The sequence below is a fragment of the Aphidius gifuensis genome, linkage group LG6 (assembly GCF_014905175.1).
Source record: "Aphidius gifuensis isolate YNYX2018 linkage group LG6, ASM1490517v1, whole genome shotgun sequence".
NCBI classification, from domain to species: Eukaryota; Metazoa; Arthropoda; class Insecta; order Hymenoptera; family Braconidae; genus Aphidius; species Aphidius gifuensis.
Genome location: NC_057793.1, coordinates 10,353,286 through 10,368,865, shown reverse-complemented (window position 1 = coordinate 10,368,865; position 15,580 = coordinate 10,353,286). Strand labels below are relative to the sequence as shown.

General features: G+C 27.3%; 1 protein-coding gene and 2 non-coding genes across 3 annotated transcripts; 2 read left to right on the top strand and 1 right to left on the bottom strand.

Moving 5' to 3' along the window:
* Nucleotides 1–4,368: 4,368 nt before the first annotated feature.
* On the bottom strand, nt 4,369–4,487 carry LOC122859939. Its single transcript, XR_006374383.1, has one exon. It is a non-coding gene; the product is annotated as a 5S ribosomal RNA (ribosomal RNA).
* A 1,483-nt stretch (nt 4,488–5,970) lies between these two features.
* On the top strand, nt 5,971–6,089 carry LOC122859938. Its single transcript, XR_006374382.1, has one exon. It is a non-coding gene; the product is annotated as a 5S ribosomal RNA (ribosomal RNA).
* A 3,034-nt stretch (nt 6,090–9,123) lies between these two features.
* LOC122859816 lies at nt 9,124–9,826 on the top strand. Its single transcript, XM_044163503.1, has 2 exons — nt 9,124–9,632; nt 9,718–9,826. Exons 1-2 carry the CDS (start codon nt 9,124–9,126, stop codon nt 9,824–9,826), a joined length of 618 nt encoding a protein of 205 aa, XP_044019438.1.
* Nucleotides 9,827–15,580: the final 5,754 nt, after the last annotated feature.

The following is a 15,580-nucleotide window of genomic DNA, read 5'->3' as shown; positions in this document are numbered from 1 at the left end:
ATCTCAAACAAAAATCCAATATACTGTTAGTGCTATTATTGATAAACAATTTAAAAAAATCTACTTGAATCCTCAATTTTTCACTCACAATATAAAAAACATCGGATAGTTTATTTCTTTCAACATCATACGGTTGAATTTTTTGCATTAATGCCATAACTTTTGTATAGTCGCAATCAGTTGTTTTGCAATCATTCACGAATTTATCAAATTCAATCTGAAATTTTTTTGCATCCTGAAAAATAGTTCAACAAATGTATAAAACGTCGTCTATAAGCCTATACGTAGCCTATGTATATGCTGTATCAAGAAGTTATTCATAATAAAAATAACTTTGATGTAATTATAAAAATTCGATCTAAAAATATTTTACCATGAAATTGCTGTATTGTTTCGATTGCAAAGTAGAGCTAATCGTCCGAATGATATCACTCATCCTGTTTATGAAAGAATTAAATTCTAAATTTAATTCATTATGAATCAATGCGTAGCACACTTGATTATCACCTTTATTCGAATCACTATCAGCCTGAGTATTTATTCTATCCCGTTTAAAAGCAAGGAGTTTATACATATCCGTAAAATATTTTTGATTCGCTTTATTTATGATGTCAGTCACATTGTTTGGATATAACACGTTTGCAAAAACGCGGTTGTTGTAAGAAGAAAAAAATTTGTCGAGGCTGGAATTGATGGATCCTGATGTGTAATTTTTATTGGCTGTCGCGAAACTCTGAAAATAATGAGATTTTTATAACTTCTGTATTTATAATTTACACAAAATATTTTATATATTCTATAATATAACTATCAATAATTGTGTAATTCTATTGATCACTTATATATAACGAACACTTATTTTTTGTTAACTTACCACGGCGAAGAAAAATACCAGCACCCACACGGTCGAATGATGATTCGAAGTTTCAATCATTTTTGACAATATCAAACTGTTGTTATACCTTAAAATGACCTCGTTTATATACTAACGGTAGTCGAATGATTTTTTCCCCCCTTTATATCATGTTAGTTTTCATGAAAAAGACGAATATATTATGACAATGTAGAACAGAAAAAGAAAGATAATTTCTCCTTGAACTTTATTCGTTAACGACTTTACTAATGACTTTGTTCTTTTTTTCTATTTTTGAAGAACTAATATTTCTCAGAATGTTCGAGCATATAAAACACTGAATTACAATGTATTTATAACATTTTTTTTTTTTTTTTTTTTGACCTTTTGCTGATAGAAATTAATAATTTAAAAATAGTTTTATTTTTGTCCAATAAATTTTATTTTATTTGATTATAAAATTTTAATATATTATGTACTTTTTCATGGAAATAAATTATGTGAAAACCATCAACTTCTGTTTAACTTTAACAAAATGAATTCAATCAGCTTACTGCTTATTTTTTGATTGTTTTTCTTTCATATAACTCATTATTTATATCAACGACATATGACCATTACGTGATTTTGAATATGTTGTTCTCTTAATAAAAGTACTCTCTTTACATTAACAAAAAAAAAAAAAAAAATTATTAATTTTATATCATTGTTGTGTTGATAATTCAAGTTTATTCAAGAGACTAATAGTAAAACAAAAAAAAATATATGGTATATTTTATTATTGTCATTTATATGAGATTGTGAACTGGCTAGAGTGTAAATAAAAATTTAGAGTTCAAGCTAATATATACAGAATCATATTTGATTGGGTTAATAACGAAAAAAAAAAAAAAAACTTATTATTACTGTTATGTCAAAGTTGTATGTTAAATAAAATTGCACGCGAATTTTTTGTCCCTTTTGGAAAATCCAATATTATATATTTAGTAATTTTAATTTATTCAAGAGACTAATAGTAAAACAAAATAAAATATATCACATATCGTTTATAATGGTCTTTTGCACAAGGGATTTTTGTACGTGTTGGTTTCTGGTTCGAATGTAATATGAAATGTAATGTAATTAAACGTATGAGCCTGAACGTTTTTCTGGAATATTTGGGTGTTCCAAGTGGGTAATAAAAATATTGATGAAGTATGATTAACTAATTCTACGCTGATACATATATGAGCTTTTAAAATTTTAATCTTGATCTTGACATGATCGTTCTATACGTAGCTTGATATCAAAAAAAGATATATTATTGACATCTATGTTGTATAATTATTCAAACCTATTTAAATAATTTAAAAAAAATTTTTTAAAAAATGATAATAAAGAAAATACCAAAAGGAATGCCAACGACCCGTGGTGTTCCCAAGCAGTTTTTTTTTTTTTTTTAAATAAAGTTTTTTTTTTCTTTGGGGTAATACATGTTTGTTTCAGAGGTGAATATGTAACTTAAATAAAAACCTTACATTAATGGTATTGAGATAGGATAGTCCTTGAGGACTTCTCCTTTGCTCCATCTGTTTATATGCAAAAATATTTCCAATTATTCTTTTCGCTTTGTTTTATTTGAATTAAAAAAAAAACAGAAAATTCTAATTGTAATGTGGATGTATTGAAAAATTAATTACTCCTAGTTGATCTAGAGCATGATGTTAATAAAAACAATATCTTTCATCTCTTCATTAAAACTAGATACTCTTTACAATATTTACAAAAGAGAGGACTAGTGGTACGATAAGGAAAGAAGGAGTAGGTGATATGTTGTTGCGTGATGTCAGTCTCTTCCTGATGTTGGTAGACATCTTATTTGGATAAATTCAGCAGTCTTGTCTTGGATCTAGCTTGTCAAAATGTTTAGCACTGTGTGTTAACTACTAGTATTTTTTTGATAATATTCTATAATGATCATGCCAATTTCTTGTTGGCAATGCTTTAGAATATTTTAAATTTTTCAGCATTTAGCTGTAATACATCATTGTAGGTCCATGTTATTTTTTTTGTTTTTGCTGTGTCTTGACCAATGATATATAACTTGAATATTGTTTTCATCTTGAATCAATCCATCTATATCACAATTGATGAAATCTCGAGGAGTTAGATAACCACTGTTTTTTCTCTTTTCATAGCTATGGTGTCCTAGTCTGGTGTTGCTAATTTTAATATGACTTTATTTTCAATTTTTCTCATATTTGCTAGATAATCTCTAGTTAGTTTTATGGTAAAACAGTCAATGCGTGGTATCTGAGCTCTCTCGTATAATATTTCATTACTGATTCTTCTTGTTATGTCATTTTCTTTTTTGAAGTTGATGTTAATACATGTTCGTAGACATCTTCGTTCAAACTTTCTGATTTCTTCGATTACTGTAGAACTTGTATTCCACCATACTGGGCAGGCGTATATATATGTGAGTCATGTTACCAGATACATTGGAGAATTAACAGTTCCCAGTTCCAGTAAACCTTCTTTAATTTTAAATGTTAGCGATGATTTATCTATACCGTCGTGCATTACAAACTTTTTATTTGATATCATACTTTTTATCATAAGCGTTAAATGTTTTGGGAATTTTGCATTATTCAATTTATACAATAAACCATCTAGCCATATACTGTCAAATGCTTTCTCTAGGTCAATCAAGAGAGCACCTACCATTTTATTATCATGGAGATATTCATTTGTATCAGACAGTAATTTGTGTAGTGCATGTACAGTTCCATGTTTGTCTCTACATCCAAATTGATTGTCGGGTATTATATGATTGTTATTACAAAACTTAGTGATGTTTTGATTGATGACTATTTCTAAAACTTTACTTATTGCTGGAGTAAGTGGAATTGGTCTGTAACGGGTAGGTTTGCTTCGATCTTTGTCTTTTTTAAGTATTGGTATATAACGTGCACTAATTTCCAGTGATCTTTGTTGAACAAAACAGTATAATATTTTATTATTGTTTTTGGTAGGTGTTTCAGCACTATTGGTGGTATTACATCAGGGCCTAAAGATGTTTTTTAAAAATATTTTCAAGTTGCTGTCTATTACAAAAGTATTTAAAACTTACATAGGATTATCACTATGGGTATTTGATGAACCCACACCTGAGCCAAGACAAGAACGTTTTGTTATTATCTGGTCGGCTGTTTTTAGTTTTACGTTATTAATATTTAATAATAACGAAAAAAAAACGTCAACTTCAACATAACGATAATGAATCAACAAGATGTTACTTCAGAACCAACATCATCAACAAACTCACTTACCTATAGAACTTACCTATGTAGTGATTACTGCCAACGATGATTCCACATTACCAATAATAACAAAAAAAACACGTGAACTTTAACATAACAATGATAAATAACAAGATGTGAAATCAGAACGAACAACAGTAATAGACTCGGTTGTTTGAAACATCAATAAAAAACGACGGAATTAATTAATTCAAAAAAAAAATGCAAAAAGAATGCCAACGGCACGTGGTGTTCCCAAGCGGTCACCCATCCAAGTACTAACCACGCTCAGCCTTGCTTAACTTCAGTGATCGGACGAGAACTGGTGTACTCAAGCCGATATGGTCGTTGGCGAATATAGAAATTTAAAACTTTGTTTTATCCGACTTTTTTTTATTCATGCAGTTACTAAGGTATTTTGTGTTAGTTTCCTGTAATGCATTTATAAGGTTTTTTTTAATTGAGTCAACAGCAAAATAAAAATAACTTAAAAATGGCTCATAAAAGTTTGAGATGAGTGCGACATTTCTTTTGATCCTATGGATTCGACTATGAGTGCTGGCTCCGGAGCTTGGATCTGTTGGAAGTATTGTACTATTGAGAGAAGGTTAGTTGCAACTACTCACCACAAAGACATCACATGTAACTAGTTTTGATCTATAACATATATGACTCCGAAACAATTAAAATTGGAGAACTTATTAATACTGACGTGTGTCGACCATTTGTTCCACTTCCTTAAACGATTTGAAATCCATTTTGGCTTTCAGAGATGATTGGGAAATTCAATCATTTGGTCAGTTCCAATAAACAATTTTGAATTCAAACTTCAGCGAAAACGACTGTTACATTAAAAAACGGGAGTATCGTCGCAGTCGAAGTTTCTGGAGGTTAATTTACCAGAAAATTCAAGGGAATATGCTTACATGCTCACAGTGGAGAAAAAAGCATCTAAAAACATGGCAGACATGTCGGCCCACCAACATTATGACCATATAGAAAAGTGGCTGCAGATGCCTCTTGAAGTCTAGCTTTAAATAGCATCATGACAATCAGAAAACCGAAAGAGTAGGCCTTGTATTGTTAGAAAAAGGAGTATCGATGCTTACATAGAGCAAGTAAGTTAAAAACAAGCAACTTTGGGTACATCTCGTATGTGGCCCTATCGAAAAGCGTTTACTGGATAACACTAATTGTAAGATTAATTTCACTATTGAAAGATGATTTTTCGCTAGATAGATGACGCTATCGACAAATTTATTTCATAAAACAAAAAAATCCTGTCATCAATTGCAGATGCGATGACCAGTTAGAAACAGCTGATACTGAGAATGACAGTGCGGTTAGCAGATCAATTGATTCACCTGATGACAATAAGGGCATGTCGTTAGTATGTGTCATCTTTGAAGTAAACTGACATGGGTTCAATGTGATGGAAGTCGTTAACATTGCTTTCATATGGTGTATATTATTGGTGTTGATGAATCAATGGAAGATGAAGAATAATCCTGTCATCTGTATGAAGACAAAGATTATACAAATACATTTGCTGTTAATAAAAATAAAACTGTTTTGGTTTCTGATCAACCATCATATTATGATATCAAGAAAAGCGATCGACAAGTTGAATGGGCATCAGCGATGGAGGAAGAATTACAAAACTATAATAATAGCTGGGCACTTGAATGTTTCTTTGATCGTACCAACAAAGTGTGTAGGTCGCAACGAAGCTTCTAATAAAAATCTTATGCAACACAAAAAACTAAAACAAAAGACCTCAGTAACTGCGTGAATAAAAAAAAGTCGGATAAAACAAAGTTTTAGATTCCTACATTCGCCAACGACCATATCGGCTTGAGTACACCAGTTCTCGTCCGATCACTGAAGTTAAGCAAGGCTGAGCGTGGTTAGTACTTGGATGGGTGACCGCTTGGGAACACCACGTGCCGTTGGCATTCTTTTTGTCATTTTTGCTCATGTACCTGCTAAATTTATAATTATTTGATCATGTCATTTCGCTATAAAGATATTTTCTGTTTCGATTCTCGATTGCTTTAGAAGTTTGAAACAATTAAGTGACTGATTTGAAACCGTCGTACATTCGAAATTCCGAAACAAAGTCACAAAGTAATTAGGCCTGCACTGAAGACTAGCAACAGTCTTGTTTTGCTAGGAATTATCATGTCAACTGGTTTTGCTCGTTTTTACGGATGATGTTTTGAAATGGACTCTCAAGTTTGTGCAAAGCTAAACGTGGTTAGTACTTAAATGGGTGACTTGGATGGTGGAGAGAATTATGATACAATATGCACAACACAAAATATTCTTTGATACTCTGGTGCAAATTAATATCTGCATGACAACGAAAAATTAAGAGGTAGTTTGATTAATCTAGAGAAAGCGTTTGCTCTATCAAGAGGCACGGTAGTGCCTCGTGTCAAGTGTGAGAAAAAAAAAAAAAAAATGAAAGCGCAAATAAACTACCGAGCCTTAATATACATCAAATAGAGGTAACCTCATCCCTCGCAAATTTTCAAAATTTATTTAAAATATGATGGTGAAGATAAAAATTAATGATTTTTATAATTTAACATTATATAGTATCAAGCTTTATTTTAAAAAAAAAACCGAATTATTTAGTAGTTTATTTCATTTTTAATAATTAAATGAATTTTTCAACTGTGCGTTTTTACGTTTTAGGACAGAAAAAATTTCATCTCTCTCATACTTTTTTATTACTCGTTATATCTCTCTCTCTCCTTCTTTATATTTTATCAATTTCTTTTGTTTCTTTGATGACATTGAAAATATTTTATAATATATACAAAACAAATGAGTAAATGTGTACTAAAATCTTATTTGAGAAAAACCAGGTGGGGTCAAGTTTAAATTTTTTTTTTTTTTTTTTTTTCAATAGTTTAGACTTAATTACATGCGTCAAAAATATATATTTCTTTCTTGAATTTTTAGTGTCATATCTAAATTAAAATACTTACAATTATAGTGACAATTTCGAACACTTGACTCTTTTTTGTAGAAAAAAACTTTGTTTTTTTTTTTTTGTTGTGATAATTTGAATAATATAAAATTTGCAAAATATCTAATACTCATAATTAAACTCATGAGTTCAAATAAAAAAATCGTAGTACATGATGGTATAAATAAATTACCAATAACGTTTAAAATTCATGAAGACCTCCAACAAGGGACTGGAAGAAAAAAATCCACATTATTTAAAAAAAAAACGACTTGGGAGCACCACGTGCCATTATTAGCATTTTACGTAGGCGGAAGCCTACTAGTATTGTTTTCACTATATGAATTTAGAAAAATGTTCATATCTTCTGAGATAATATAGATAGGATGTTCGTATTAGAATCAAATTGAAGCCTAGAAGAAATACTACAACCAAGAATAGAAAAAAAAATATTTCCATTGTTAATAAATTAGTTATCAACAAAAAATGTTTTTGCAAAAATTTTAAAATCAAAATATTAAGAAAACTAAAAACAAATCGTGGATGCAATTTTTTGCCTAGACATTTAAAATTGCAAAATCTATATAATTAAGAGGTAGTTTTTTTTTTTTTATTGTTAGAAATTTGTTAATTAACAAAAAAACAAAAATTACGTTTTTTTATACCTCGCATAACTTCTTCAAAAATTAACTTATGTACTTCCATTTGGTCTCAAATTGTTGGGCTTTTAAATACCGAGAGCCACACTGTCTTGATAAAAAACGCTCCGAGCTCGCGTTAATTAGTTATCAACAATTGTTTATAATAATAAGTAGTGTCTGGTATGTTCTAATCAAAAAATAGACATGAAGGATTGCTTTTAACGATTTTTTAGAAGAGAGTGTGGCTCTCAGAAATTTAATCAGGAATTTTTTGGGCTTTACAAATTTTTTTTATGTTTATTTGTTCAAAAGTTATTGAAAGTATAAACAATTGACAATTTAATTTTTGGTATATTTGTTTTGACAAAAAAGAAATGCGCGCATGCGTCAAACTTCTTTATCGGTTATTTTTTTTTGCTTGATGGGTAAAATAGTTATTTACCTTATCACAATATTAAAAAATAAAAAATATATTGCCAAAAACAAAATTTTATAAATAAAAGTATTAAATAAAAAAATCTAAAACAAATCTGTTTGTTTAGTTCTAAAAAACGGCAATTTAATGATTTATTTTTTTTATGTGTGCATTGATTTGTTTCTTGTACACTTCTAATAAAATCGTTATTATACCTGAAATATAACCTTAAATTTTTTTTTTTTATATCTTCTTTTGTGTACACACAATTTGACAGGGCATGTCAAGACGAATAAATCAGACGTAAAAATAATAAGAACAGTTTTTTTTTCTAAATAACTAAATACAATATATAAAAAAAAAAATTAAAAAAACCTTTTTTGATTTTATCAATATTAAAAGATACAATATTTTTTAAGATGAAAATTAAGAAAATATAAAATATACATAAAAACGTTTTAATAATTATAAATTCATAAAAATACATAAACATTTATATAATTTATAATTTTAGTTATTATTCTGTATTAATATAATTCATAAAATCAATGCCATTTTTATCATACAGTAAGTATATTTTGTTTTTATTAAATTAATTTTTTTTTTGGTATATTTATCAAGTGTCAAAATAAAATTTAAAAACAATAACAGATGGTTTAACGAATGACAAATAAATAATTTTTTTTTTTTATTACTAGTATTTAATAGTGCTAAAAGTGGCGCTACTGTATGCTTTCTATATAAATCGATAGTCGACTTTTTGTATAAAAGTCGATCGAGCAAAAAAAAGTCGATATATTATAGTCGCATAAAAAGCGAGATATTTTTTCGGTTATAACTCTGTCTCTGTGTGACGCCATTGTTCAATCTATTCGTTTATCAGAATTTTTTTTTCTTTTTTTTATTATATCAAAATAAATTAATAAAAAAACATTGTTATCAATTAATTATAAACAATGGCTAACAGTAGTAGTGTTTTCGATATTGATTCTATATTAGATACAGAAGAAGCAAAGCTATTGTCAGATGGTATAAAAAAAAAATTATCTGAAAACTTGAACAAAGCATTACAATCACAAATGGAAATAAAAGCTAGTAAAGACTTGGAAGAAAATTTAGAAAAAATAATATCTGATGAAGATGAGCGTACAATAGTTAAAAAAGAAATTGAAAATCGTGTTATGAAAGCATGTGATGCTTTAACAAGAAAAAGAAAATATATGCAAGAAAATCTTAGAAGAGAAGTAGTTGCTAAGCACAACAATGTAATTGAAGAAATAGTGCGAAAAAAAATGTTACATGAAAAGAAAGAAAACTTTAGTGATGTGGTTAAATTTGAAGAAGGTGAATACAAAAAGTCAGTTGAAAAAAAAAATCAACACAAGGTTGATCAAGGACATGAAAGTCAATCAAAAGGACCATATAAGAGTCATGGAGGAATACACATTCAAGACCGTAATCGTCAGTATGTAGTCATATTTTTATTTTTTTTAAATTGATCTTTTTATAATTAGTTTTTCAATATATTGAATTGTACAATTTTTTTACAGATATGGACGTAATGGTAAATCAAGAGGTTATGTATCAAATGAGTATCAACGATCACTTGATAAATCAGATGAGTTTTCACCAGAAAGAAGAAATAATTACCAAAGTTAAAACTTGGTTAACATCAATATAAATATTGTGTTAAGTTTTCGTAATATAAGTATATTATTGATAATATAATGAAAAAAATTAATACAATATTATATTAAACTTAAAAAAAAAAAAAAATAACAGAATACATTTTGCATTGAAATATTATTACGATTTTTATCATGATTTCAAAAAAAAAAAAAAAAATTGTGTTCAAAAATTATATTCAAAAGTTAATTAAAATATAGAAAATAAATAAATATTATTTTTAATTTTTGTAATTATTTTTTTTAGTGTAAAATAATACTGATCCTTTTATAAATTTTTTTTTTTATAGAATGGAAATTTAATCATCAAAAAGTAAACAACTTATTGTATAGAAAAATTCAAAAAAAAAAAAAGATTATCATTATTAAAATAATTAAATTCATCACAACACAATGCCTGTTCTTTCAAAAAAAAAAAGAAAAAATCAATCAATGATTGAACAAAGAGAAATACTTGACAAAGCAGTGTGTTGTCAAGCATTTGAAATAATATATTTTTTAAGTGTTGATGAATTTAAAAAAAATCCAAAATGATTGATTGGAATTTTGTTTAAAAAAAACAATAATTGTTGATAAAATAATAGAACTTGGTTTACTACTTTTGCAGGGTCATCTTAAAAATTGAAATATTCAAAGTTATAAAAATCAAATAAGTTTACAGTCAAAAAGAAACTAATTTAACATTTAGAAATTGTGATCATTGTCAATACTAATTGACGACAATTGACCATTCGGTATTGGGTTACAGTTAGGTGCAACAATATCATCAGTAAGTGGTGTTGTGATTGATGCAGTCCCATTGATATATCAATCAAATCTCCAATTGCAATTTAATGAATATGGTAATACTTTTTTTTATTTATTATCAAAATTCACACTTTCTCTGTCATTATTTTATGATTTTTTCCAGGTTGATGGTGGTAATTCAATGATCCAAGGAAATTTTATTGTTGAAGTTATATCTGTGTTTGATCCAATATAATCTGTAATTGTAGTTTTTAAAAATTTATCTATACAGACATTGGATCTAGGCTGTAACTGTTATTTATTGGTACAACTATAAACTATACATCGTTGTTTCATATATATTTGAGTTTGTCGTATTGTATTGTATACAATAAATATATCAACGTCAATAAAAACATGAAAAATATATGAATGTGCAGCTTACAAACGAAATTTCATTAAAATAAAATATTCCATTCATTTTTTGTAATCAACTTAATTATCTCAAATTTTACTGGTTGCTTTTTTTCATTGCTTTATTTTTTTTAATATGATTATGTTTTTTTTTTTTAATTTTATCATTTGATAATTCTATATAAATTATTAATTATTATATTATATTATATTAATTGTTCTTTATTTTTCAACATAAATATCAATTCCATATATCTTTTTGTTGATTTTATATTCTCTATATCCTTGTATTAGTTTTTTTTTTTTTACTTGAATTTTGTTAATTATTTTTTTGAATTTATGTGGGATCATTCTTTATGCGCTATTATTTTCTTCATTACCGGTTAAGTTTTTCGTTTTAATATGACGTCACTCGCTCATAATAAATAATAATTATACTGAAGAAGGCTCATTTGCAATTTGCATTTTAGAGAGATAGTGATAATAAGCATTATTATTATTAATCAAATTTGTTTTTGTTAAACAATTTCTGTCATTTTTATAGTGTTGAAAAGTAGTTCCTTTTTTTTTTTTTTTTTTTTGTATTATTGTAAACGTTCATTTGTAACTTTTAATTGCTATTAATATTCCATAACTTTTTGTTTTTTTTTTTTTATTCGTTGTTATTCAGATATTTTTACAACAGTAACTTGTTGCAGTGAATAAATTATATAAAGATAAAATTATATAAAGATTATAAATATAAATAATACAATTTTGGTGCTTGATTAGTGCAGTTTCAGTGATTGAGTGTAATTTTATTGACGTTGATTGACATTGTTCATTAGCATACAAAAACATTAACCTAAAAAATACAGCAATTATTGCTGCATCAATTCAAACAAAAAAAAACATATTTTTTTGTACTTGAAATTTTAATTTTTTTTATTCATAATTTTTAGATTTTCACAGCATTGATTTGCTGCAACGAATATAAAATACATTGACATTAATAAATAAATAAAACGCTTGGATTAATACAAAGAAGAAGTATCAAGATTTAAACTATTAACAAATCGTTAATTTAATTATTATCAAGTCAAGTTACATCATAATCTTTTGTTAATTGTTAGCAGTTAACCTCAAGAATTCAGCAATTATTGCTGCATCAATTTAAACAAGAGAAAAAAATATTTTGTTTGTACTTAAAATTTTAGTTTTTTTGTACTTAAAATTTTAATTTTTTTTATTCATAATTTTTAGATTTACACAGCATTGATTTGCTGCAACGAATATAAAATACATTGACATTAATAAATAAAAAGCTTCATCACTTGGATTAATACAAAGAAGAAGTATCAAGATTTAAACTATTAACCAATCGTTAATTTAATTATTATCAAGTCAAGTTACATCATAATCTTTTGTTAATTGTTAACAGTTAACCTCAAGAATTCAGCAATTATTGCTGCATCAATTTGAACAAGAGAAAAAAATATTTTTTTTGTACTTAAAATTTCAATTTTTTTTATTCATAATTTTTAGATTGCTACAGCATTGATTTGCTGCAACGAATATAAAATATATTGAAATCAAAAAAAAAAAATTTTTTTTATCAAGATTTAAAAAAATCGTTGAGCATTACTGCTTTTGTTGACAATTATTGCGTTATCTAATATATAAAAAATTAACCTCGAATATACAACGATTAATGTTGCATCAATCTAAATAAACAAAAAGATTCTAGTATTCAAAGTTTTCTGTTGGCATTTTATTGCTACACATATTCAACGTATTTTTAGAAATTCTAAATTTAATTATCTCTCAATTTCCAGCAACAGCATTACTGTGAAAAAATTATTTATACTCATTGGATAAAAAAGCAGTTCAAGATATTTTTTTTTTTTCTTCATAATATCAGAATTTTTTCAGCATCATTTTTGCTGCCACAGATTGTAGATACACGATAATTATTTTGAAATAAATATTCAATTAAAGAAATAGAATTTTATATTCATTTATCTGACCAATCCAACATTTATTATAATTATTTTTTTTTATAAAAATTTATAGATTATTAACTATATTTTTTTGATTTTTTAATTCAATTATCTTATAGTTCGTAAAAATGAAAGTAGTTAAGAAAGAACCAAGCCAGTTTTTAGGAGGAAGCAAGAAAAAAAAAATGGATGAAAAGTATTACGATAAGACGGTTTTAAATCCAAGAAAAACAAATTCAACAGATAGCTTGAGTAATATACGTAAAGTATCTCTAAAAGAAAGAAGAAAATTAAAAAACTCAAAAAAAAAGTCAATTTGTAATAAGCAGATGGAAAATATAAATGAAGAAGAATCGATAGATGATCGGATACATTTAAGAACCAGTTCTAAAAAACAAAGAAGGAAAACAAATGATAATAAAAAAAAAATAGCTTCAAGTCAGCGCATTACATATAACCAAGAATCAATCAATGAGGGCCCGTTGGAATATATTTCTACTGAACAATTCTTGAATGAAACACAAACTAGTTCCAATAAAATACCTCAGAGTGAGAAACGAATGTCTCTAGACGATTTAAAGTATACCACTTCAAAAAAACAAAAAGTGGATCAATCGATTGAATCTTCTACTTCCGGTCTACAAAGTTCAAATGAACAAAAAAGAAAAATACCATCATCAATTGAATATCCAGTATTTGATGTACGGAATTCAAGTCCACAAAAAAGTATCGAACAAAAATCAATTGAATATTCGGTATTTGATGCACAAAATTCAGTTACACAAAAAAGGAAAGAACCAGCATCGATAGAATATCCAGTATTTGATGTACGAAATTCAAGTTCACAAAAAAGTATCGAACAAACATCAATTGAATATCCGGTATTTAATGCACAAAATTTAGTTACACAAAAAAGAAAAAAACCAGCATCAATAGAATATCCAGTATTTGATGTACGAAATTTAAGTCCACAAAAAAGTACCGAACAAACATCAATTGAATATCCGGTATTTGATGCACAAAATTCAGTTCCACAAAAAAGAAAAAAACCAGCATCAATAGAATATCCAGTATTTGATGTACGAAATTTAAGTCCACAAAAAAATACCGAACAAACATCAATAAAATATCCAGTATTTGATGTACAAAATCCAAGTTCATTAAAAAGCGATGATGACGACGAAGTTCAAAAAGAAGCATCGTCGAGTTCTAATGAATCCAGCAATCAGAAAAATTTATCCCAGATATTAAATTATGATGTGTTGAAAAAAAATCCGTTACCGCGAGCATGTAAGCTTAAAACAATACTGGAAAGAGAGCTGCGACAAAAAGTAAAACAAGAAAAAGCAGATCTCAAGAAAGCTCAAGCAAGTGAGAAGGCAGCAAAAAAACAACAAATGCAGAAAGATCTTCTTAATAAAATTTATTCATATCGAGTAGCACTAGAAACAGAATTAACGAGTCTAAAACAACAGGATCATAATGCAAAATTCAAATTAGAGTTTATCAACAAAATAAGAGAAGTTCCTAGTTTTATATGTTGTTGCTGTGAAGGACTCTTGTTCAGAAAATCCGTTGTGAAATTCAATATTTCGACTTACGTGGAGAGTTATAATTATAATACGAAAAACGAAAAAATCTTAAGCGAAGAGGAATTTAGATCTATGTTCATGGGTTATAACTCATCATATTTATGTCATACTTGTAGTTACAATATACGGCAAGGGAAGATACCAGTTATTCATCCAAATTGTGGTTTAAAATATCCGGTAGTTGAAGAAGAAATAAGAACTTTATCTGACTTGGAGGAAATATTAGTTTCACCTTATATTCCGTTCATGCAAATCATGGAATTGAAAAGACATTCAATTAATCCTCAGTTGGGTTGCAAAGGTTCTGTTATAAATATTCCGGTTGATATCAACGAAATGACGTCTGTTTTGCCTCGTAAAATTAAAGATACATTAGTTCTTCAACTGAAATTAAAACGGAATATAAACCATCGTACAGATTATATTAATGAAACCATCAATCCTTCAAAAGTTATGCGCGCGGTTTCCATTTTGTATAAGAAGCCTCTTTATAAAATGTATGAGATTAAGATTGATTTTGAAACTTTCGAATTGTATGATCCTTTAAATCCTGAAACTCAGATCAACTTTATTGTGAATCCGGAAGATGTTGAAAATAATAACGAAGAAGTCGTTGAAAACTTATTTGTCCAACCAAGTCCATCTTGTGTCCAACTCGAAAAAAGTAAAACCGTTGAAATGAACAAATATCAATCGATAACTGAGAGAGGAATTTTCGATAATACGATTGATGGTTACAGTGGAAATAATTCAAAAGATATCACAACTTTCCAACATATATGTTCAGTAAATTCTATTTTTCATGGTATGGTTACTTTATACAATACTGAGCCCAATGTCAAAAAATATTTTGAAAGTAATAATAATCAATTTTTTGACACAATTATTGCGGTTGTTGAATCGTTGGATTATAAATCTAAAAAATCAGCATGGATTTGCTTTTTACTAAATAGTTTGAAAGAGAATCAGATAGATACTGGTTCTAATGGCACTAGAAGCTTGAAAAATGCAGATATC